The sequence below is a fragment of the Bombus terrestris genome, chromosome 7, assembly GCF_910591885.1.
Source record: "Bombus terrestris chromosome 7, iyBomTerr1.2, whole genome shotgun sequence".
NCBI classification, from domain to species: domain Eukaryota; kingdom Metazoa; phylum Arthropoda; class Insecta; order Hymenoptera; family Apidae; genus Bombus; species Bombus terrestris.
The window spans coordinates 3,482,981-3,507,318 of NC_063275.1; the positions used below are offsets into that span (position 1 = coordinate 3,482,981).

The 24,338-nt window shown below is 33.6% G+C and overlaps 5 protein-coding genes and 1 long non-coding RNA gene across 12 annotated transcripts in view; 3 read left to right on the forward strand and 3 right to left on the reverse strand.

Moving 5' to 3' along the window:
• Positions 1-1,269: 1,269 nt before the first annotated feature.
• Positions 1,270-4,590, reverse strand: LOC100647899. The gene is given in 9 exon segments (XM_048407373.1): positions 1,270-1,677; positions 1,679-1,714; positions 1,785-1,811; positions 1,907-2,154; positions 2,844-2,946; positions 3,007-3,324; positions 3,402-3,888; positions 3,956-4,289; positions 4,450-4,590. Coding segments are annotated over 9 exon segments (1,734 nt in total). The 5' UTR covers positions 4,475-4,590; the 3' UTR covers positions 1,270-1,521.
• A 444-nt stretch (positions 4,591-5,034) lies between these two features.
• Positions 5,035-7,567, forward strand: LOC100649332. 3 transcript variants are annotated; one of them, XM_003396397.4, is made up of 4 exons: positions 5,035-5,167; positions 5,324-7,035; positions 7,218-7,247; positions 7,336-7,567. In XM_003396397.4, the coding sequence occupies exons 1-4, from the start codon at positions 5,056-5,058 to the stop codon at positions 7,429-7,431; spliced, it is 1,950 nt and encodes a 649-aa protein (XP_003396445.2). In that variant the 5' UTR covers positions 5,035-5,055; the 3' UTR covers positions 7,432-7,567. The 3 variants fall into 3 exon arrangements, with proteins under 3 accessions (XP_003396445.2, XP_048263328.1, XP_012165335.2); XM_048407371.1 differs by having other exon boundaries at positions 7,218-7,283; positions 7,336-7,441; XM_012309945.3 differs by lacking the exon at positions 7,218-7,247.
• A 583-nt stretch (positions 7,568-8,150) lies between these two features.
• On the reverse strand, positions 8,151-11,977 carry LOC100647774 (GPI ethanolamine phosphate transferase 3). 4 transcript variants are annotated; one of them, XM_048407368.1, is made up of 5 exons: positions 11,797-11,977; positions 9,111-11,721; positions 8,860-9,030; positions 8,576-8,796; positions 8,151-8,432 (listed from the first exon to the last, which is right to left on the reverse strand). In XM_048407368.1, exons 2-5 carry the CDS (start codon positions 11,689-11,691, stop codon positions 8,238-8,240), a joined length of 3,168 nt encoding a protein of 1,055 aa, XP_048263325.1. In that variant the 5' UTR covers positions 11,692-11,721; positions 11,797-11,977; the 3' UTR covers positions 8,151-8,237. The 4 variants fall into 4 exon arrangements, with proteins under 4 accessions (XP_048263325.1, XP_048263326.1, XP_048263327.1 ...); XM_048407369.1 differs by having other exon boundaries at positions 8,576-8,610; positions 8,764-8,796; positions 9,111-11,977; XM_048407370.1 differs by having other exon boundaries at positions 8,576-8,610; positions 9,111-11,977.
• Positions 11,978-12,366: 389 nt separating this feature from the next.
• Positions 12,367-14,167, forward strand: LOC110119393 (thioredoxin domain-containing protein 12). Its single transcript, XM_020863667.2, has 2 exons — positions 12,367-12,889; positions 13,535-14,167. Exons 1-2 carry the CDS (start codon positions 12,618-12,620, stop codon positions 13,857-13,859), a joined length of 597 nt encoding a protein of 198 aa, XP_020719326.2. The 5' UTR covers positions 12,367-12,617; the 3' UTR covers positions 13,860-14,167.
• A 3,058-nt stretch (positions 14,168-17,225) lies between these two features.
• On the reverse strand, positions 17,226-19,632 carry LOC125385364. Its single transcript, XR_007224518.1, has 3 exons — positions 19,514-19,632; positions 17,614-19,423; positions 17,226-17,338 (listed from the first exon to the last, which is right to left on the reverse strand). It is a non-coding gene; the product is annotated as an uncharacterized LOC125385364 (long non-coding RNA).
• A 10-nt stretch (positions 19,633-19,642) lies between these two features.
• Positions 19,643-24,338, forward strand: part of LOC100648249 (doublesex- and mab-3-related transcription factor A2) — a 34,745-nt gene continuing 30,049 nt past the window's right edge. The window contains exons 1-3 of one of the 2 annotated variants that reach the window (XM_003396307.4): positions 19,643-19,720; positions 19,945-22,133; positions 23,983-24,334. In XM_003396307.4, the coding sequence (XP_003396355.2) occupies positions 21,864-22,133; positions 23,983-24,334 (622 nt within the window). In that variant the 5' untranslated portion in view covers positions 19,643-19,720; positions 19,945-21,863. The other variant, XR_007224513.1, reaches the window with a different exon arrangement.

Consider the following 24,338-nt stretch of genomic DNA (forward strand, 5'->3'; position numbering starts at 1 on the left):
AATTCCATGAATAGTTTATTATTTAACTTGAAATATACAATAATTATTATTGAAGTTTCATATTAGTCACTTTTCCAAATACTATATAGCTTTAATAAGATTAAAATATATTTTCAATTTGATTTATCTTATTCGCTTATAAAATGATACTTTCAATTAAATATTTATAGGATTATAATGTGGTGTAGGAAATTAGAATAGATTTATTGAGTTATATTGCATTCAAACAATATTTGGAATGGAACAGTTTAATAAGATTTGCTTATACACATTATTTTGTTTTCAACAACTATAATACTAAATAATGACAATCCGAAAGAGATACATGAACTACATGACACAAGAGATCTTTGGCCTAACTTTGATTCATTGGATATTACCAAAAATAAAATGTAAGAGTCCTTACAACCAAAAAAATCAATTGCTGTAGATCCTTTGGATGTATTTCGATTCATAAATAGATATTAATATCAAGTATTGAAAGCATCATTTGTATGAAAATCTATTTCTATTAGGATGATGCTGTCAATACTGTTAACGATAAATATGGGAATATAATAATGTTTCTATTATAGACTCATTGTGAAGGTAAAATGTTTTCTGAAACAAGGAAATATTATTGTGAGTTGACATATGTGATTGAGTAAATTACCAAGAGTTACATTATATATTGACCTGTTGGTAATTTGTCATACTTCATTGCGATTGTTCTGGACAATAACGATTAATGATCGAATGAACGATATAACACCTAAGTTATTATTACCGTTTATTCTTTTAAAAGTTATTTTGTACATTTAGAGATAATGAAATGAATGACTGTTGTGTAGTATAGAGTCTATACTGTAGACTATACAAAAGTCATATGTGCGTATATTATATGTTAATTATAAAATATACTACGAAATGTTAGTAATTAGCAGCAATTTTGTTCTATGTTAATACTAAAGAATATGTGTACATTTATTAGTTACTATGTTGTAAGTATTAAGGCTCGATTGACGTCAACAACACAAATATGCAACAATAATTAAACAAAGAAAACTATCACGCAATCGTCCGAAATACAAACGAAATTATTAAAAATATTCGCGATTAATAATCTAATACTCAATTATTATCTTTTGCCAGTGCCAAAAAAATCATAGAATATGTGTATGTATATGCATGTATATATATACATATACACACACACACACACACACACACACACACGTGTGCACATGTAAACGTATCAATGTTCCATTAATTGTTGAGACTGGTGTGAGATAAATGAAAGAATGAAAAACTTTATTTGATATGTATTCTCTTAAATCAACAGTCTCCATCAATATTTTATTATATCATTTGTATTCTTTAAGGAACTTTCCTTTAGTACATATAACTTTATGAAATATTTGCATATATGCTGCTATGCTTTGACTATTTTTTATAATTATTTGTCTCGATATGTATGCAAAGAGTTTATAGATTAACATATTTTCAAGAACTAAGAACCTTATAGAGGTCAGTAATAATTTTTTAATTATTCATATTGCTGTTTTCTATCTCTTTCAATTTCCCAACTATGTCTTCTAACTTTTTACGTTGTACACTTTGCTTCATTCGTTTACTTTTATCTTGCGCAAAACATTGAATATCCATTGTCTTTACATAATGTAGTACAGAATTTCTTTCCAACATAAGAATGAAAAAATAAGAAAATATAGCATTTAATTCAAAAAAGTATACAAAAAAGAATGAAAGATTGTAGTAGAAGATATATATGATTAGAAAACTTACTCTTTATTCCTTGAAACTTGAAATGGGAACTAGAAGAAGATAAAATGAATAAAGCAATTAAATAAATAATTAGGAATATTTATATATTTGAATATATAGTATTGAATATTTAATTATATCTTACCTGCTGTGGAAGTCTTAATTGTTTCATGGTTGGATGTTTCCAACTGTTGTATTTCATCCAAGCATATGGAGTGTTATGTATATTTGATAATTTTGATTGTGTCATAGTATGTACTGTAAATTGTGGATTAACAATTAATGGTCCACGTTGTAATAATTGCTGCTTTTGATAGGAATGATTGGAATAATATGGATCATATTTTGTGAAATTTTCTACAGATGATATTGCCAAGGAATTTGCCACTGCCACTAAGAAATAATAAATATATACATACATATAATCTCATATGCTTATAAAAAATGTTAAAAAGATTATAACAATTATAACAAACTCTTGGCTTTCTGAATATTGAGTAAAGTATCATAGTACTGTTTTTTAAATGTAACCAACTCTGTAATAGATGCAGTTTGTTGTAAAGTATTCAAGCTTTTTGATTTTGTTTGCTTCACTGCAGATCTGTATATAAATAATTTTGTTAAATAAGTTTGCTGATCATGGAAGATATTAAATTTACACAACAACTATATGGTACTTGTATAGTAAATTTTCTATGTAGTCCTTTTTCTCACATTCTATTGTTTGTGTTTTACTAACTACAGCATTTAAGCTCTTATGAAGCATTTTTAACTGAGTTGGTTTTGGACAAATATGAAATGTTTCCAAGCATTTCTTTTCAATGAATTTTGTTGTATCCTCTAGTGTATTAATATTTTTAGAATTATTTGTGTTATTACTCGAAATATCTAATTGATTATTCTTTTCCAGGTTTCTTTGATCTACCAACTTGCAATGTTTGGATGTAGGAGGAACCATATACAAAGGTTTGGTCCTAGGCAATGTTGGAAATTCTGCATTATGAAAGAAGAAACGCTTTTAATATTTGTATACATTGAATTGAAATATGTTAATGATTGATGAATATAAAGAGCTTTATTACTGATTAAAGTCTCCTGTTCTACACGTTTTAAAAAGTTCTGCAAGCTTGTTTTAAGTTTCTTATGCACCATTAAATTCTCTTCTTCTAATGTTTGTAGTGTCATCTTTTACAAGAATTGTCATAAATTATTTAAATAATTGCTATAACTAAAAATTTCCTTTACCTGTATGTTTATTATTGTATCTTTTCTTTCTTCTTCACAATATACAACATCCATTTTATATATATCTTGTTGAATTGCTTGTTCATTCTTTAATTCTTGTTTAAAATGTTCTTGAACTTCCATGTTAAAAATTTTATTTTTGTTCAAATTACTATACTTTTTGAAGTTTTCATTTACATCATTATGTAAAATCTCACAATTTGTTTCTGATTCTACAAATCTATCATCATATGTTATTTTCAAATTGAAGATCTCATTCTTATTCTGTTTATTTGAAATTATGCCATTTTTATATAATTCTTTTAAACATGTAGTATCCTGTAATATCATTTTTACAATCTCTATTCCAGGATGGCTAAATTAACAATATTTTTAACAAATTAATTGTTACAAACCTGATGGAGTGCATAAGGCACGTTAGCTATATTGCACTGATTCCAGTTATTGAATCTATCAATGGACAACTGGAAGTATTTATCATCCATTGATTTAAGAAATCTTTGTTGATAACCAGATGTAGAATTTCGATAAAGATTAGTTTTATACAAAAGATGAGGAGTATGGAACCATTTCAATGTTGACTGAAGTTTTAATGATTCTTCTTCTTCATTAGTATTTAATGAAAAACTTTGTTTGCTATTAACGTGAGGTTTTATATATGGAATATTGTAGTTCAATGTATCATACATATAATTCACATGATTATGAATTGTTGAAATTTCATTAGGAGGAAAACCTTTGAACACTTCAGGTACTGAAGATACAAATTTTTCATGCAATTCAAGATTTTGAGATGTGTCAAGTAAAATATTTTGGTTTAGATGAATTTCTGAGTCTTCATTCAATATTTCTGTATTAGCTTCTTCAGGTGTCATGGTAATTCTAAAAAATAAACTTGTAATTAAAAATTATAAAAAAATAATAAAAATTAATTTAATAAAAGTCATACTTTTGACACAATGACTTGTTATTAGGTGCTTTAATAAATTCAGTAATTTTAAATATCAGATTTCTTATTTTATCATTTGAGACTCCTTTTGGTAACGGTACTATAGAAATTATCTGTTGTTGTAAGTCGCTATCCAAATTTTCAGATAATATAAGTAAAGCTCTTAATACACGTTCATATGCAATTATACCATCATTAGGATGGTACATACTTAGCAATTGATTTATTGCTTTAATAATATTCGTGCCTTTTGAACTTTGCTGTAAGGCAGTCCATGGAAAATTTTCAAATGTGGAAGTAATATTTACCATGGGATTCCTATTTTCCGTAATTGCTAAAACAAAGAATGAACCTTTTTTAGGTAGTGGTTTCACAAATCTTAATGGGTTTTCGGTTTATTTTATGCCATTTCTATTATAGGATTACATATAAAATATATCTATTACTACTATTATAAATATTATTATTATACATCAAATAACATTGTTACTTACTATTAGAAGAGCTTTTTATTTCCATTTCGACATAAACGTCTTTCTATAAAGTGACAGCTTTCTTCGATATTAATACAATCAATTGGTAATTACCAAATAATGAAAACAGCTGCTTTGATATATTATTGTTGACAACTGAACAACGCGTTTCTCGCAAGTTCGTTTGCAAGTCGATTGAAATCGGATTACAATTCGAAGTGGGAAGGTGTTCTGTTCTTATATTCAGTAAATGTAAAATGATACATGCGGAATTTCTGATTTATAGATAATAAAAAGAAAAAGATAAAAAATAGATTATAACAATGAACTAGAACAATGAAATGAATAAATATAAATGTATTTGTTGTAAAAGATAATGTTTAAGCAGAGTAATTAAAATATTTATAGAAGTATAATGGCACAAGTATGAAGGCAATTAGTTTCCCAAGTAGCATGAAGAAATTGTATTGGTTAATTATAAAACACAAGTGCACCTCCTGTATGCTATGGATTATTTTAATGAGAATGTTAGTCCTATGCTAATAAGTTTAAGAGCTTTGCAACTATTATTATTTGACTGCTGCTATAAAAGCAGTAACAGCACAGAGTTCAATAAGTTGGTGTAAGATGATTCTCCCAAAAGATCTGGTACTTTTTTCTTATTTGATAGTATTAACTAGAGCATCTTTTAAAGGCCCTTCAGGAGCAGTACCATGGGCAAGCTATGCTTCAAAATCTGGTAATATAAAATATTTAATTTTTTAAAATATAATTTTAATAAAATAATGTTAAAATTAAAATTTTCCGGTAGAGGCTTTAATATTTCACATAAATGTACAAAGTATATATGTATATATTTTATGTGCTCTTCCTTATATGAAAAATGTTCTTCTAGCTTATGCAAGAGCTCTTGGACTACCAGTAACAGGAATGGATACCATAACAGTACCTTATATGTCAAAATCTCCCTCCTTCCCAAAATTTGTTGATCCTAAAATGATGATTTCGAAGAAGACAGATATGCTGAGCAACTTGTTTAATGGTTTGGGACCTGCTTATCCTATGAGCTTCAAACCATTTATGCCATATACAGTAAGTCCATCTTTGTACAATACTGTTGACAAAACCCCATTATTAAGTAAAAGTAACATGGATGATGAAGCTGGCCAGTACAAACGTGGAATTTTCGGACCTTTTGGTTCAAAACCTTTTGGTCCTATGGCTTCTAAGTTCGGGCCTATGCCTCCATTTTCAAGCTTAAATACCATACCTGAATATAGTATGAAGGATGAGATTTTCCGTAGAAAAAGAAGCATAGATGAGTCTACTGTAACAGAGCTTCGTTCAATTATGGGCACTGATAAGCCAGAAACAAAAGATTTGGGACCTTTACCTCCATATCCCACTCTTGCTCCAATTTCTGAAGAACCAGAAGAAGATATGAATGTACTGCTTAAAAAGATGGGAGGTCCAACAGCACCAAAACAATATTTACCAGCAATGTTTGGACCTTTTGGACCTGTGGTGGATCCATCTATGTTTATAGCAAAGAAAACTACCTTTTTGGATAATTTGTTTAAAAATATTGTCACTTCTACTCCAGCACCAAGTCCGATTGAAGTTCCAACAACGAAAAGTACCATTGTACCACCTGACTTTTGGTTACCATCATCTGTAATCCCTAATCCAACAGAGTACAATGATAAAGTATCAGAGTTCCTGGATAAATTGTTTGACACTTTAAAACTGAATAAAACTGCACTGACTAGTGATGACGATAGTGCAAATTTTAAAAACGATTTGGTGAGATCTATTGTATCTGATGGAAGTCATGCACAAATAAAAATAGCAAGATCCATTGAAGACCTCTCATCGATCAACGCCGCTAAAGATTCGATTGTTAGCAACATATTATCTGAATTGGGTGATTTAAAAAGCAACATGGTTACAACAATGAACGATTTGATTTCTTATGAAAAGTCTGCAACATCACTATCATCAAAGAAACCATTTAAACCCTTTAGCTCTGGTCCATGGGCAAAACCAACTATCGATGGAATGTTTTCTTTTCAGCAAAAGATGGGTGTTTTGAGTCAAGTATTTGATATGTTAACTGATTTACAGAAGAATATTACTTTGGCAGTCCAAAATATAACAAAAGCAAGAATGACATCCACAGCTGCTCCCGGAGGAGCATTTAGTGCCAATTATCCAATGACTGATGACATTCTTTCTTCCCCTAGTGGTTTGCCCATTAATATGACTCTATTGGATGCTATTAAACATAAATTAAATACATTAGATTATGGAGTGCCTCTTGCATACAATCCGAGTTATAGTAAATTCGGGCTACAGATGGCTCGATCACTGCCAAAAGATCCTGGCTCAATATGGGTTTCTTATCCTGAAGATGCAGGTATAAAGCGCGAAATTGTCAATGGTGCTGAATCTTTTCTAAATGAGGGAAGCAGTCAAAAACAACAAGCACGTTCAGTTAAGATGCAAATGCATCAGGGATATCAGAGTTTGCCAGCTGGTTCTATAGAGTCTGTACAGGCAGGTGGAGGATCTACACGTGAACACCAAGGTGGAGGAATAAAGCTATATGTAAGCATTTAAATCAAAACAAAAGTTTCAAATTAAATATTTTTTTGAATCTATATATTTGTATTCTATATTGTATATAATGAAAGCTAAATATGATAGTTAACAACAATTTGTATCATTGTAAAACAAATGATGGGTTGGCAAGATATCTTATGCAACATCATAACTTCATTTGTTTCCAGATACAAATGCCTGTATTGCCTAATATGCAGGTGCCTGTCTTTCAAAATAATAATTACCAAAATTAGGTATGTGTAATTTGAATACTGTGAATATTGTGAACATGTTCGTCTGTCACAGGATCCCAGCGATTACGAGGACTATTATAAGTGGGCCAACTGGATGGAATACCTGAGAAATGACAATAGAGGATACAGACATCACAATCATCATTAGATTACCGACCTAGCAGGAATATTTCTATCACTTGTAATTACAAACTCTCTATCTTTTAACTGATCATTTTTTTCGCATACTATATATAACGTGTACGTTTGATGATACCTTTCAATAAAGTATATTTTGCAAAATACATAGAGAACATAAAACCATGTACTGGGAAAGGCACAAGTTCAAAGAATTTTACTATTTTAAAATATATAAGAAGAGTTACCTTGCAGATATATAATTTTTTATTAAATTTACTATTATATCTATAATATACGCTATATATACAATTTCGTATGCGGTAAATGAAACGAAAAATATACGGTTAACAGTAATGAACTTAAAATGGTGAAAAAAATACGTACATTGATCAAGCAATCATCTGCGCACATGGACGCAATCCTGCATCAAGTGCGTTGCTTTGTTTCTCTGTAATCAGCAATGCATTGCACGCAGGGTAGCGTTAGTGTGTTAGGAAGCACCAGAATTAATAACATGCCTTGGTTTTTGGAAAAACAAAAGAAAAGATATATTATTCTCATGTCCTGAATGTTTTAGTTCAATTTTCCTATTTGGACTAATAGTTTACATATAACTACGCTTTCGCTATTTCTTATATAAAGTCATATAAAATTATGAAAACGGCAATACTGGTAAGTGTCGACGTTGGACATCTAATTTACTTCTTTTTGGTAGAAACTTCCAATTTTAATGATAGTAGTAACAAGTCATTGCACACATTTTTCATTTAATATTACATTTCAAACTTTGATATTTTACTGTGTTGATTACATCTTATATCAAGAAAAATTTTATCATCTGCCTTTTGTTACTCTGGATATAAGATGTTCCATTTGCTGATCGATTCTGAACACCATATAAAAGGACGCCAATACACTGCTTAATGTTACCAATAATCCCAAGCCTTCGAATATTAACTTCGGCGCGAAGATCTTCCAAACCATTAAATGTCGACAATGAATCGTCGTAGCAAGCATGCTACCAAATGTCTATATGAAGTTATAAAAACTCATCAATAAAAATAGTTTTTAAACTTCAAATTATTTCTTTAACAGTGATTATTTATTTAGTTTATACTTCGTTTATATTGTTGAAACATTAGCAGATCTAAAATATTAAAAATGTTGCTTACTCTGATTCCATGAAGTAATACATATTTTCCTGCGACTGAGAAAATTGCAGCATGAAACACAGAATCTTGTTCAAACAGATGCAGTTCTCCTCTTTTCATGTTGTCTTTCGAAAATTTTATTTTAGCTAACTTTGGAAATATAAGATAAAAAGTAAATGGTACAATAACTAATAGTGGTAATGTTGCACCTAGTATAATGTGCGATCCGAATGTGTTTATTCCTACAAATTATTACTTGTAGAAAGAGATTTAAAATTAATACAAACAAGATTATATATAGATACCTATTAAGATTGCTGGTAATAAATTTCCATAGAAATGTCCACCTGTTCCTACAAAAGCAGCATCCCAATGAATTGTAGGGAAAGTTGGTTGATGCCCAGTTCCATAAAAGAAATATTCTGCTATTAAGAACCAACACAATAGTATGGGAGTAGGTACTTCTACCATTTCAGCTATTTATAAAATTATAACAATAAGAATGCAGTTTGTAATTTAAATCATTTACATATTATCTATAGGTTAAAGTACTTACATATACTATTAGCATTTTTGTATCTTTCTATCGCTGATAAGCCCAAAACAGAGGTACAACACATAAACATTAAGAAAGTACTAGGTGATAATATATCCCCTAACAATAAAGAATATAACAACATAAGAAATACACTTAATGAGACAAATGTGGCACTATACGCAGTACCCAAGCCATAAACAACTGGCGTTTGATCTACATCTATATTTTTTCGATAAATTGACTCCTTTATTTTCTCAAATAATCGAGGTACTACATTTTCATCTTGGTGTATGTTAATTAATTCCTTTTTCTTTGGTAGTAAAAATATACTGAGCGGACGATAGTATAATATAAAGATTGCAAACAGACTCAATGCATATACTATGTTAGGCAATGTGTTTACTTGCCAAGATAGTGCAAATTTTACTTTTACAAATTTTGGTAACCTTTGAAGGACCCAATAACAACCCATACAAACACCTATCACAACAGGACAGTATTGTCCTACTAAAACACTAGGAGAGAAACCAGAAAGGTTTCCACAATTTTGCAACCATAGTCTTATTATCGTAATGTGTAATGCAAGTATAATTAATGTAATGGCAAGTAAAATACGTTCTAAATTGTCCGATGTTATAGAACTTGCTTTACCAAATACAAACATAGAACATATATATTGTTGTTGCTCCTCTCTACAACGCCAGAAATAATAAGATAATCTTATGGAAATGCATGCTATTAAGCTACTGGCTATTATAATTATCTTCAAGCTTGATTTTGTTTGTTGTTTTAAAAATGGCTTTGTTTTTCTTTCTGGATTTTCACCAGTATCTTTTTTCATTAGATTAAACATGATAAGCCAAAGAAGAGTAACAATTAAAAAAGATAATACATTATTTTCTTCAACAATATAGCTGTTAGAAAAGAGACTGCATATTGTTAAAAAAAGTACTAATCTTGTAATATAGATCAATTTTTTTATTTTTCTATAATCATACCAATTCAATGAAATAACATCCCAATTCTTAATAATTAATATTATTAATAATATTATAGATACTGTACCAGTGGCAAACAATGTAGTGTTTTTAAATTCTTCTAAAATATCAAAGAAAAACAAAAGGCACATTATTAACGCAGTAATTAAATTTGCTAAAATAGAACATTGTAGAAATGAAGACTCAAATATCTTATACATACGACCTTCTGGAATGCCTGTGATAAATAGATAAAAGAAAAACAAAGCACAAAACATCAAAAGTAGGCCTTTTAACATTAGACTAGAATCAAATTGAACCCATACTTCAGAACATGTATCTTTGAGCAATTTAAAGTAGTTCCGACTATTCACAATAAAAGAGTCAAATTCTTCAATAGTATTAATACTCTTAATTTGGTTAAATAGATAGTTATACATATTTTCCAAATTTTGAAGCTGTTCTTTAGAAAATAAGTAAGTATCTTCAGAATATACACTTATATATCTTTTTGTCTGTGCAATATTTCTCCACACTGAATGCAACAAATACCATAACTCATCTTTTAATTTCCCATTTCTTGATGAACTTGGAATTGAATCAAGTATAACAGATCCCAAGTTTGAAAATGGTATAGGTGTTCCAAGAATAGATGCCAATGTTGGAACAAGATCGATTTGGTTCACAGTATTGTTAGATGAATCATATTTTATCAAAGGAACCATAGAATAAACGAACATGGCAGCCTCAATTTCATTCCTGCTATCACCACCATGATCACCACTTTCTGTCATTCCATGATCACCAACAACAAAAAGTACTGTATCCTCCTCTAAGGAGTCAATGATATCTCTTATAAGACTATTTGTATCATTTAACTTTCTAGCCATCTCAGGATGATTAGCACCATGTTTATGTCCGCAATGATCAATTCCAAGAACGTGTGCTATCAGGAGAGACCAATCTTTCTTCTTCATCTCAAAAAATATACGGTATCTAACATCTTTATCAACAGTGTCCAGATCCCAAACATTAAAAGATGGTGATGGAAATTGACGTTTAAATTTGCCAGGAAATAAATTAGTCCAGGTATCATCACCCATGAAAACTATACCTTCGGCAGTGCTTTGATCTACAATATTATCTTCGTTGATGCTTTCAGAGGCAAAATTAGATCCAATGTCAATGAAGGTTGGCAACGATCCTGTGGTAAGACCTTTTAATCGTTGCATAGTTGTTGTCGGAGGATCTGCTATGAACTTATACAAGCGTGAATTCATAGGTTGATTTTGCAACAATTCGTGAATTATCGGTAACTTATTGCGATAATAAGATGAGGTAGAATTATTATCATTATACCAATATGCAAAATCATATTTTAAAGCATCTACGACTAATAATACAACACGTGACTTTCTTTTGAGACATGTGGTTGCAGCGGCATCGGGATTCTGAAGAAGTTGCTTGACGTTACAATCAAAATCCGTGCAATGTTTACATTCAGCTCGTTCCGGTCTTGCAACGCGATTGAGCAAAAAGCCGCTTGTGAAAACCAACAAACCAGCTGCCATCAAATACGACATCCATCCTTGAAATATCAAATAATTCCATAGCTTGCTCATTTTTCCGTCGATCCGTTATTTGCTTGCGTTCTTCGAAAAAAATTTGATACTAGGGAAATTCCAACATAAACTTAACCTATTTTTTGATGTAAATTTGTTCTTCACCATTGTCACATGACTGTCACAATAACTAGTGAACATTTGTTTAGAAAAAATGTTGGATAAAGAATATTAAACGCATGAAACGGTAAGTCGATGAGCCATATTTTTAGAAAAAGTATGTAAACTATAACATATTGATAAAACGAGTTGAAATATGTAACTTCGTGCTTATATGGCGCTAAATTTCAAGTATGCTACTGTGGCGCGACTATAACACGATTTGTAAATACTTTACTTCGAAGATCTGTTCTTATGCAATGCTGATAAAACAGTATTGTATCGTGGTATGATAAAATTATTGTTTCGGTTTTCAACAAATTTTTCAAAGTCAATATTGCATTCAAATTTAATCAGTTATTGTTAGATTTATATTGTTCGTGAATCAAAATTTTATTAAATGTGCGATTTTCGAAACAATAAAATACATATGAAACAAATGGAAACAACAAATTAAATTTTATTATACATATAATTTTGTATTTGTTATTATTAATAATCTGTTAATAATATTATATTACCATCTAAGTATACCCTTTATTAACAATAGAAATATTATATTATTTAATAATAGTAATTTCTTACATTTCTTATTATTTTCTACTGTTTTACTAAAACTTGGTATTTATGATTGTAACCGCAACTATCGTAATTTTATTCTATACTAAATTTATAACACTAAATGAGGGTTCTACATATACAGTTAACCAGTCTAAAATAAGTCACACAAGTCATTATATGCATATCGAAACCTTATCATTAAAAATATTCAAACTTGGTTATATTCACATTATATGACGATATCATGAAAAATTTCAGTTAAAGTTATGAATAAATGGATCAAATTCTTCAGTGCTATAAATCTAATTGCTTTGGCAAATCAAATAGTCGGAAATAAGCTTCTTAATATTGGAGATTTGAATTGTGATAAGAGTTTCGAACGATTATTTAAATGGAGATCTGTTACGTACGGTTTTCAAGAGGCCAAAGTCGTGAACAAACCGATTTTTCTACTCATCCACAAAATGCAATGCCCTTCTTGTCAAAAATTAAAACAGAAATTTTCTAATTCCGTACGATTGATGGATCTTAGCGATCGGTATGTATCGAAATACGTATATACGTGTATGAACATAAATATACATCATTACCGAAGCCTGTGCTAGAACCATGTCTGGAACTGATTAATATTAAGGTTATTACCATTAGATGACGCTACAGTGGCGTCAAATATTTTTTACACAACTAATCACAATCTTTCGTCGACCATTAATTAATATGAATTTTATTGGATCATCCCATAAGCAATGTGACTTTTTTAGTTAAGTTTGGAATAATTAAAGTTATTATTATCGAAGTTTTATAAAAAAAAAAATTAAAATAGAAAACTTAATAGGGAAAAATAAGCAATTGTAAAAAATATAGGAAAATTTATCATTGGTCAGTTGCTACAGCTAATTTTTTATTTTTATCTAGCATATGAAAACTAACGACCACATTCCATATAAAATGATACTTCATAGTATTATATTTATTATATATTATAGTATAGTATAAGTGTGTATATAAGTGTATAGTATATTTTATAGTATAGTATAGTATAGTATAAGTGTGTATATAAGTGTATAGTATATTTTATAGTATAGTATAGTATAGTATAAGTGTTTATAATACTTTAGCAAACATATTCTTAAAATAATCAGCCCTGTAGTTTATTTAATTATATTTTTAACGATTTTTACAGATTTGTGATGATAAAAGCGGAAGTGGGACATGATGCAGCTTTAGACGATGAAAAATTTCAACCAGATGGGCAGTATGTGCCTAGAATATTATTCTTCACATCTAACGGTGACTTTATCGAGGAGGCATATAACAATCATGCAAATGCCGATAAGGAATATAAATTTTTTTATAAGAATCCTTCGGAGATTATAAATACTATGCTGTTGGTTTTGAAAAATTATTCTAAAGAGCCATTGCGAGTAATATTTCAATATGAGGAATTGTTGCATCTAGAAACTTGTGATATGGAAGATGATATTCTTGTTCCGACTCTCTTACATTAATAATGTAACATTAACCTTTGAAACATGTATGGTATGGAGCTATATATGTAATTTATCAGGTTTACAATAATCTTAACTTATAGTAGAAAACGTTAGATAATTTTTTTCTTACTAAAAATACTAAAAAATTTTCCATTCACATTTCTCACCTTTCCTTTTTATTACTGAAAAAGACGAATTAAATAGCAAAGAAAGGTGTAATTAAATTAACGAAAGGAATGTCTTTTAAAGAACGCAGGTAGATAATAATAAATACGATATATATATTTATATATTGCATTTATTTCTCCAATTACAGAAATTTTTCTTTAGAGAACAGTACAATTAATTTCACTTGACTAAATGAAATTAAAAATCATTGTTCTAATTCAATTTTTTATAAATATAAAAAATAAATAAATGAATTTATACAGATTCTGAAAATAAGGAAACAGTGAAAAGAATGAAGACAAACAACCAAAATAGATATCGTGAAACTTTTCTCTGAATGGATTAATATGTAACCAATCTGAATGCGAGCTTGCAGCAGGCGTAACCTTTTCAACACTGTTCCCAATGTTCGAGTCTGCGCCCATACATTAAACACCCATGCACATCAACCTATCACCAGCTCGTACCAGCAACCCTAACGGCGCTTGCGTTTGCAACTGTTTCCATATCGTGTAATGCTGCCGTATTGGTCGACACTGTCTCACTAAGGGTTGCTAACCACGCCCATTTCACCCTCTAGAAACATAGTGCGTTGATACATGCGTTTATCGTGCACGTGACTTTCTTAAAAACAACTGGTTTTCATTTCAACTATATTAGGTATAAATTACGTATTATTATTGGTAATTAATTGCAAAATGTTTGAGTTGATAACAAGCGTGAAAAATAACTTCAAGCGTATAACTTATACATTATATAATACTTCTTTGCAATAGATTGATTGACAGGAGATTTCTACTAAGTAGATATGTATATCTTAGAACCTAAACAAATTGGAGCAATATTTCAGTTTGCAAAGATTTGACACAATTATGAAATTTTTTGGAGTATCTGCTCTAATATTATAATACCATTTGCATAAAGTTTTTATTAGTGAAATGGAAGAAAATTGAAAATAAAACAATCTTGTCTTTTTGTTTGAATCAAAATTACTCAAGCATATCTGGGTTATAAATGACCACAATAATGTACATCAAAATATCAAATATTAAAATGTACATATATTTTACTTTTATTCGATATTGTATACTTCATCATTAATCATGTTCATTGCACTAAATATAACGTACTAAACAAGATAAAGAACCTAAAAAGTAAGTTTCTACTTTACTGCAACAATACCAGTCGAGGATTAAAATTAAAGACCCAATATCAAGTCCAACTCGAGGATCGTAAAGGGTCTAAAGTATCCACATTACCATTATTCCCATGACCAACGTCTATTGGAAACAGACGTTAGATGTATTCGCGGTTGCACGAGCGCGATTCCTGGGGCAGAGAAACGGCACGTAGAGAAACGTGCACGCATATGGGTTATGTATGGATCTCGGTGTGTTCTGTGTTTGAAGGGTTGCAGATAATATATAGCCCGTTTCGGCGGAGAGAGCTTTTTAGCTTTGACCGTTTCATCCGGCGTCGGTCGGCCCCGTGTGCTATTGCGCCCCGTAATATCGACGATGCCTATATCCACGGTCCGTCACGTTTATTTTTTTTCCTCTCTTTCCCTTTTACCATCCTCTTCCTTCCTTTGGGACGGGCGACAGACCTCGGATTCGTTTGCAGTCCTGTGGCCCCACGTTTCTCGCTCTCTCTCTGCGGTCGGGGTTTTAAAAAATGAGCCAGGACATTATTTTTACGCGACCCTCCGCCTCCGCCTCCTCCTCCTCCCTTCCGGTTCAGCCGTGATTCGAGTGACCGGGGTCCAGTCCTCGTCGTCGTCGTTTCCGCCGGCGCAGCTTGCAATGTGCCGCATCAGCGAATGTGCAAAAATTCAAGGGAGAGAAATAGAGGTGGCGTTAGGGGAGGATTCGAGGCTGGCGAAGGGTGGGGAAACGAGGAAAACCGTTTCCGCGAAAGATGAAAATGGGAGAAAGTGAGAGAGAGAGAAGAGGGGGAGGAGAAAAAGTTGCGGCGAGGTGTGAAAGTGAGAGAAAAAGGGGAAGAGCGGCGGAGGGAGCGAGAGAGGGAAGGAAAAAGATTATATATCTCTCGTCTCTCACGTCCGTCCGTTCGTACAGTCGTTTTCAGGGTATGCATGTGGCCTCGCGGATATATCGGCGCCGTGGAAGCCATTTTCAATTCAATCTGTTAAAAGCACGTCAAAAAGTCATACGGTATTTCACCGGCGCGGTAGATCGCGGCGAGACCGCAGGCTTCATCCGGCGACGGTGCCGCGGTGAATGCCACCCGTGCCCTATGGATCTGTCGAAATATATGCCTCTACATACGCAGCTCTCCATCTGACACCGTTCTCTCTATATGTATATACTATTTTCCTATCTTTAATACAAACACCAACCATGGTTCTATGAATGCCGAGGGTATATGTTCTTATTGATTCTTGGTCTCTCTAGATATCCTCTTGTCTTTGTCTTTGGTGTTAAGCTTTTGTCGTTTAAACGTGGCTACTTTTCATCATATCGGTCATTAATGTATTTCTCGTGTCACGAGGGCTACCTTTTTTAAAAATAGGAATTAACCCTTTGAGTGCTGTGGGCGCATATAGGTGTCTGGCGAAAGCTATCGGTGTGGACTAAGAACATATATATGCGCTTTCTGTAAGTGCCCGGCATGGGCTAAGGACGCATGTATGGGTTTTTCAATTTTTCCGAACACCTACGCAGAAGTGATACTATTACGTTTGTGTGAAATAAATATAAATGCATTCCTTACGGCAGTAAACAAATGCCAATAGTGGCTCGTTATCGTTGAAGTGGTCACCGCTTGTAAGAAAACTGTACATCTGGTTCTTTTAGTTTTCTCAAGCACTGAATTTTTCACACACAACTAAATTATTAACTTGTGTTATATTTACTAAATTTACTTTTCTAGTTTATTGTTTTCTAGTTTATTACCCAAATTCTAGTTAACAGTAAATTTCAATGTTTATAATAAATAATTAAAAATAACTACAAAATAACGCTCTCGAATCATTTAATCTCGTGCGAAAGAATTACTATGACTTATTACGATTTGCGCTTTCAATAGTCAATCAACAGAGTTCGGTCTAACGAAGAAGTATTCCGTCCACAGCGATCGTCAGCGCTAGAAAGGGTTAAGAATTTTAGATTCTTTCGTTATTACAATCTAAGACTTCCTGGTATAAGGTTTAAATAGAAATTGTGTCGTGACATCTTACCAGCAAAATGATGCAGGTCTAACATCTACTAGCCTGTGTTTGTTCACTCTTCAGTAGGTAGGATTTCATTTAGATTATGTCCAAACCTTGTCTTCCTCATATTTTTTAAATCCTCCTATGTGTGTTCATCCTATATGTAAAAAGTTATATCAGAGGTATTGCAAGATAGATTGTGACTCTAAAAACTATGTATCGGTAATTATTTGAGCGATTTGAATTGCTTGAAATTTTGAAAAATGAAAAAATGTTTATAAAAACGTAGAATCCTTTCTTTTGCCTAACACAGATATAGTGTTGCAACTGAAATAATACGATTTGTTTGTCTGTTGATGGCTTCCTCGTCGACAGATCGCAGAGAATTCACCCACGCGAGTATCGCAGATTAAGATCAACCTGGTTTTGTACCTGTTCCTCTTCGCTCGTTTGACATAGCGACGCATGGTCCAATCTCTCTTATCCGATCAGAAACGATTTGATCAGCTGTTCCTTTGGTGTCGTTGATCTATGCGATGTTGGCAAACACTGTAACTCGATACAGACGCGATTTTGATCTTAATCTCCTGTTTTCCCCAGTGTAAACAACCGGAGGGAGCAGTGGGTAGTGTACAAAATACGTTCTTACTCGTGATACCTGCTACTGCCGATAAATCAGTTACATCTGGAAACATTCTAAGATCCTAGGGTAAGAATCGTGGGAGAATCCTTAAAGGAGCTGTTATTCTTGATCTAGATGCCTGAGAGTATACTTTATATACTGTATCTTTTGATATTTTTTTCATTCTCTGTTGACATAATTTTAGATATGTTTCAATCTATATTTGTTCATACAAAGGAGTAAGGGGAAAACGTTAACATTAAAATATAAAGAGAATTTAAAAGCTTTTGCGAGATTCCGCATTTTCTTCCCTCATACTTCGTACAGAAAGCACTCTTAGATTTAAAAAATATGTATATCCGAGGTAAATAATAAATCACAATGAAATGATATAAAACACTTAGAATACTAGATTCTCCCTATTATCGAAGGAGTCAAAGTATCAATAAAGTTTGTTAAAATGTTTAAATAACAAATTTCGATTGAACAAATAAAATTCTTGAAACTCGAGAAATATTCTTTCAAGGTTACTTAATCTGCAAATATGCATTATTAAATATTTGTTAATTATCTACATTTAAATATGGTTGAATATTGAGTACCTGCATTTAATATTCGCGAGGGAAATTAATCAATACTTAGGATGTTTTTATTAGGCTGCAATTTGTAATAATTCGGGGATGCAGAAAATCGTGTACTCGGCTTATAATTGCATGGATCGCGTAAACGGGAGTGCACGAGGAGGGGTTGGCTGATACTTTAAAAGCAGGTGTGCATTACCATAGCTATTGGTTTATTGATTTATCCATCGGCGCGTACGTACGCTTTGAGTGGCTGATATGCCAGAGTAAAAAATGGTCCGTGTTGGTGTAGATCGACGGCATCGACGAATACCGTTTCGCGTTGCGGGCTTTTAATGTTGCTCAAACCATCATTGCGTTCTCACTAATGATGCACGAGCATGGATTAATCGGTTCGTAACCGCGCTGAAACGTGCCATTCACTGGAGAGCGCACGGTCAAACGCATTACTTTCGTTTTACCAATTTTCTATTCTGCCAACAATCCAACGATAACGTATACTTGAAAATAAACGTATGTTTATGTCTTTACGCTATTTATCATTATGTCACTGTTTTACATGCAACACGTTGTACTACGCGTTGATATAATTATTGAAAAAAGAGAAAAGTATATCACATAGGCCTTAAATATAGATATTAAATATTAATTTATAAAATAACTAGATATGTATATCTATTGCGCTTACTAGTTTATAGGTACGTATTGTAAACTACTTTTTCTAAATAATTTATAATTATCATAACACGATATCTTTGTAACGAGCTGCCACAAACAAGTAAAATTTTAGGTTACATTGCATCTCTTTTTCTTGCTATGTATTTCTGGACCGTATACATATAAAGGCGCTACGATGAAAGTTACATCGTTTACTTTTAGGTTAGAATCACTCGTATATATTATAAAAATTTACCTTATGAGAACAGTATACTTACTTACAATTAGTATAGTTAGGATATAAAGAATGTTTTTATGGTATTTATCTATGTTTCGCGGTTTTCGTGTAACACGTAGTGCTATTTATATACTTTTAAAAGAACTAGAAAAAAGTGATACGAAAAAGAAAATATCAGAAGAATTCTAAATAGTTTCTAATGATATGTAATGTGAATTTGAATATTGTATGTACTTATTACGTGTAATGTGACATAAGCAGCCATAAGTACGAATAACCATTATTGAAATGCAAATACCGGTTTCTTCGAAACTACAGCGATATAGTTACTTTCGTTCGCATGACTAAGTCAAAAGAGTAATAGTGCCATTGTGCGCGTTACGCGAGCCGAACGTGCATTGTTGTACGCAACGCCTGTAGACAGGCAGGAGTAGAGGTTAGGTAAGCAGAGAGATATACAGGATCTAAATCGCAGAATGCTTAATACATAGAATGCTTTTATTCGGTTCTCATTGCGAGGTAAATAACATCTGTACATTAGATCACTATAAAATCGGTCGCCATTCGTGAACGACAATAGGGCTTCCCCCCATTGAAACCTCATTGTAGAATATGATTCAAGAAAGGCTCGTCGCTATGACGTTGTGTGCCCGTGTGGTTTACAGAGAGTGGAACTCGATGGATCTGAAAAAGAAAGAAACGGAGAAGAAAAGCAAAAAAGGAAAGAGAAACAGGCGAAAAGAGATGGACTAACCGCGAGCAATCGTGACCGAGCGAATCGAGGTAAAAAAGGAAAAAGAGAAAGATAAAAATTTAAAAAAAGAAAGAAGTGGAGGAATAAGGAAAAAAAGGAGAAAAATAAAAAAAAGAAAGAGAAAGGATATATTCCTTCTACGAAAGGGACGAAGAAGGCGCGCACGGTTAAAAACAGTCCCGGCGAAACAAAAGGCGGAGCATAGAGAGAAACGTCTGAGCATCGCTCGCATTGTATTTTACGTTGGAACGGGTTTTAAATAAAAGAGTAATGTGTTTGTCCGTTTTGCCTCCACCAGCATGATAGAAAATACACACGTCTGATACGCGCTTCTGTACGCATAGTTTATCGAGGGTGAGTAGGTAGGTGGGTACGTGGTTAGGTATGTCCCCCTTTCACCCCGAGCCAGATATAAACTCTTAACATCTTGGTGGAACAGCATGTTCGGCCAATCGGGTAGATGCGCGGGCGTGGCCGTGCCTAAGCGCGGCTTTGCGTTTGGCCGAAGCCCCGGGGTGGAACACTGTGGCACAGTGTTTTATTTCGCGCAACTGTGGAGGGGCTGTTAGTTTCTGCCCTATCCCTCCCTGGTAAATTCCTTCTCTCTTTCCCCTCTCGCTCTTTCTTTCTTCTTTTGCCTATTCATCTCTCTCCTAAACGTTCCACTTCGCTTTAACGTCGGTCTCTTTCGTGCTCATTCGTTTCTTTTCGTATTACTGTATTCCCACCCGAACGGTACCCCTCTCCTCTTCACTTTTCCACCTTCTTCCACGTTTTTCCTCTACACTTTCCGTTTCTATCTCTATCCATCTCTTCTCTCTTTCCCTCGTCTCGTTCTTCTCTGCCCTCTTGACTGCTTCCTGGTCCCCTCGCGACATTCTAAAAGTCCCCTCCCACCCCTCGATATTCCCTACTCCCCTCCTCCGCGTGAGCGCGCCCCCCACCTCCTTATTCGTCCGCCTTCAGCTCCCTCTTTGCTGCTGACACCATCACCGCCACCGCTTCTCTGTCTCTCCACGCTACCTGAATCGACTCTCCCGGGATGCTGCAATTGTTGACAATGCCCAGAGAGTGAGAGAGAGTGCTGCGAGAGGAGTCGGGGCGATTCCGCATTTCGTACCCCGACACCCGTACGAGCGGTGGTGCCGCCGCTCTTCTCTGCCGGCGAACTTTCGGAAGTGTAGGCGCGTGCGCGTGCTATTAGAGCTATCTCTCTTCGCCCAACTGGTACACCGTTTCCTCCGTCTTTCTTCCTTCTTTCACTCTATTATATCCGTCTCTCTCTTTCTCGTCCTCTCGTTCCTCGTTTCGCTGTACGGTGCCGGTTCGAGAGTTTCTACCGAACAGCGTTAAATGTGATTTCTTCGGTTGAAGTAAGAAGAGCCCGTGTACCGCTTAACGCTGTGGGCCTCCTTTATCGACCAATGATTCAGTGTGGCCACTGACGCGGCCAAATATACGAGGTATACATATACAGTGTGCATATCCTGGAAACGATAAAATATATGTACTGATAGAAATATCGGTTACGTGAGTTAATAAATCGGTTATGAGAAATACTCGGTAGTGAACGATTTTACGCGACGGGTGTTAGAATGGGAGCGACGCGTGTCAGTGCGAACTGGGCTTTATGCTCGGCCCAAAACGATTGTCCTCGGTGATCGAGCCTATTCTATTGTGAGTTTAATGACGATGCCTACTGATCCGTGATCCTTGTTGATTTTATCGCTCTTTCGTACAGTGGTCATTCACTGGTTTTGTTTTTTTTTTGTTTTTTACGTTTTTCATTGATCACGTTGATTCGATTGTTGTTCTTTATATATTGAAACAATGTCGTTACCGCGGGGTGTCGGTCTTGGTGTCGACGTTGGTCAATTGATGCAACACCAGCAACAGCAGCAACAACATCACGTGCTACCAGCCGCGTTCTTCCTTCGTGCCAGTGCCGAGAGATATCAAAGGACACCGAAGTGTGCGAGATGCCGTAATCACGGCGTTGTTTCCGCGTTGAAGGGTCACAAACGGTACTGTCGTTGGCGGGACTGCGTGTGTGCTAAATGTACACTGATCGCTGAGAGACAACGGGTTATGGCTGCCCAGGTAAACTGTTGTTATAAAATCTTTGTCAAACAAGACGAATTATTGTTCGATTTCGATAACACCTGTGAGAATAATTGTTTGTTTGGATAACATAATGATTTGTAAGAACTGTTCAAATAGTGATGTACTAAGTTTGATCAATGAGAAGAGTTCGTATAGTGGTACATATCTAGAAGCTCTAAAGAATGTGAGGTTAAATAAAACGTCGTGATACGGTTATCCTTGATTGTCAAGAAGTAATAATTTTCTTTCAAAAGATATCCTTTACTAATAAACAGAATAAATAAACGCAATTGTATATATTTTTCAATGATTTGTCGTTAAATGGTCAAATATCTATTTCGAACATCATTGTTCTTTAAACAGATATTACATCATATAATTATTTTATTTAGAATTTTACAATATAATCATATTTTAAATTCTATGCATTTTATGCAAGTTATATAAAGTGCAACATGATCATTATCTTACTAGTTGAAATTATATTTAGATGCTTTACGATCAAAATCTGTTTTTAAAGATTAGCTATACTTGGATGCTTTAAGGACGATTGAATTTAAAAATGTTACCAGGTGTCGCTAGTAAAAAAGTAAATAATGACAGGTTTATAACCAGTAATGATTCGATAATGTGTTAAAATAAATAGATAAAATTGTTATTGTAATAATTAAAGAATATGTACATATATGTGTACTTAGGTTAACTAAATCTTAATTCATTAGTGGAAACCAAGAAGTACCTGTAGCAATTGCGGTAGAAGTGTTAAAAGGGCGGCTTTTCATTTTACATCGTGTAATCAATCAAGGAAGCGTGAACTGATTCAATTGGGATCGGCACGAGGGTCTTTCGAAACATGTGATACTCTTCTCTTACTGTTTTACATGCTTTTGAACACGAATAGAAAATTAAACACTTGTACTATTATTGGAACTCTAGAAATAATGATACTCTTAATCCTAGTCTTTAAAGTACGAGCGTCTCATTATATTTCTTCAAAGAGTCACGAATAATGTTTTGAATACGTAGTTTGATCACTTTGATCCTCGTTGGATCGTAACATTAAACCCACTCGAGGCCCTGAATCGAGGATCCTTATACCCTCTTATACAGGTTAGGTTATTTTAATACTCATATCGCTGCCTTTGTAACTAGATTAAGATAGTCAATATTGTAATAGGGAAGCTAAAAATGATAAGAACATCAACTGATTTCTCTATCTTTACCATTAAACTAATATTACTAGTGCCTTATAAGAAACAAGTTACCAGTGTTAATAAATTTTAGTGCATTAGAATAGTACAGTTTTTCAAGCAAATCTCTAAACTACAAGTTAACCCTCCATTAAATGTACAATTATAAATCGTACGTAAAAATGGTTATAATAAAAATCTTCATCTTACAATTTATAACTTGACAAATCCATTTTATTGCGTAGAAGGGTGCAAATAACTTTTTCCTTTATCTTTTCGATATCTGATAACCAAAACTAACTAGGATTTATAAACCATACAATTCCATCAAAAACTCAAAAATAGCCATTTGAACCAATGAAAATTAAAATTCTCGTATTTTACCCACAACGAACATCCATCTCAGTTCTACACTCAAGAATGAGTATCCATAATTCAACTTAATCCTCAACGGATATCATTAGATCATATACGAACCGTAATAGTCTACATTAATTTATTCAATTTTAGATTACTATATTTTAATTTGTATTTCTAACTTGAGCGTTCTGACGTATGATCCAATGGTCGTTACTTGAAGGTTAAATAAAAAGAAATCAAAACGTACTTTTTCCTAGCAATTTCAATTCCTGAACTGACAAAGAAACAATTCGCAGGTCGCGTTACGGAGGCAGCAGGCGCAGGAGGAAAGCGAAGCTCGCGAGTTGGGCCTGCAATTGCAGTACAATGCGGGCAGCTGCACCACCGCACCCGTGTTGCCTGGCGCAGCGAGTGCTACCACTCCAGCTGGCAGTCCGCCCCCGCACCCGGCCCATGTAGCGAGTCCTGCCGGCCTGGCAATTCCGGCGGCTGCGGCTGCTGCGGCGGCCGCCGCCGCTGCGCATATCCAAACGCAACTCCAACACCAACAGCCCGATTGCGGTCTCCTACAGCGGAAAAGACTCCCCCAAGACGAATATCGGCAGCCCAAGGTCGAGAAACAGGAGTCAATCACCGGTGGAATTGGCGGTGA

Coding starts and splice junctions, on each gene's coding strand:
- LOC110119393 (XM_020863667.2), top strand. CDS start 12,618: ATGAATAAATGGATCAAATTCTTCAGTGCTATAAATCTAATTGCTTTG. Junction 12,890..13,534: donor TTGATGGATCTTAGCGATCG/GTATGTATCGAA, acceptor CGATTTTTACAG/ATTTGTGATGATAAAAGCGG.
- LOC100649332 (XM_003396397.4), top strand. CDS start 5,056: ATGATTCTCCCAAAAGATCTGGTACTTTTTTCTTATTTGATAGTATTA. Junction 5,168..5,323: donor AAGCTATGCTTCAAAATCTG/GTAATATAAAAT, acceptor ATGTTCTTCTAG/CTTATGCAAGAGCTCTTGGA. Junction 7,248..7,335: donor CTGTATTGCCTAATATGCAG/GTGCCTGTCTTT, acceptor CGTCTGTCACAG/GATCCCAGCGATTACGAGGA.
- LOC100647774 (XM_048407368.1), bottom strand. CDS start 11,691: ATGAGCAAGCTATGGAATTATTTGATATTTCAAGGATGGATGTCGTAT. Junction 9,031..9,110: donor CAAAAATGCTAATAGTATAT/GTAAGTACTTTA, acceptor TTTTATAAATAG/CTGAAATGGTAGAAGTACCT. Junction 8,797..8,859: donor ATTACCAGCAATCTTAATAG/GTATCTATATAT, acceptor AATAATTTGTAG/GAATAAACACATTCGGATCG.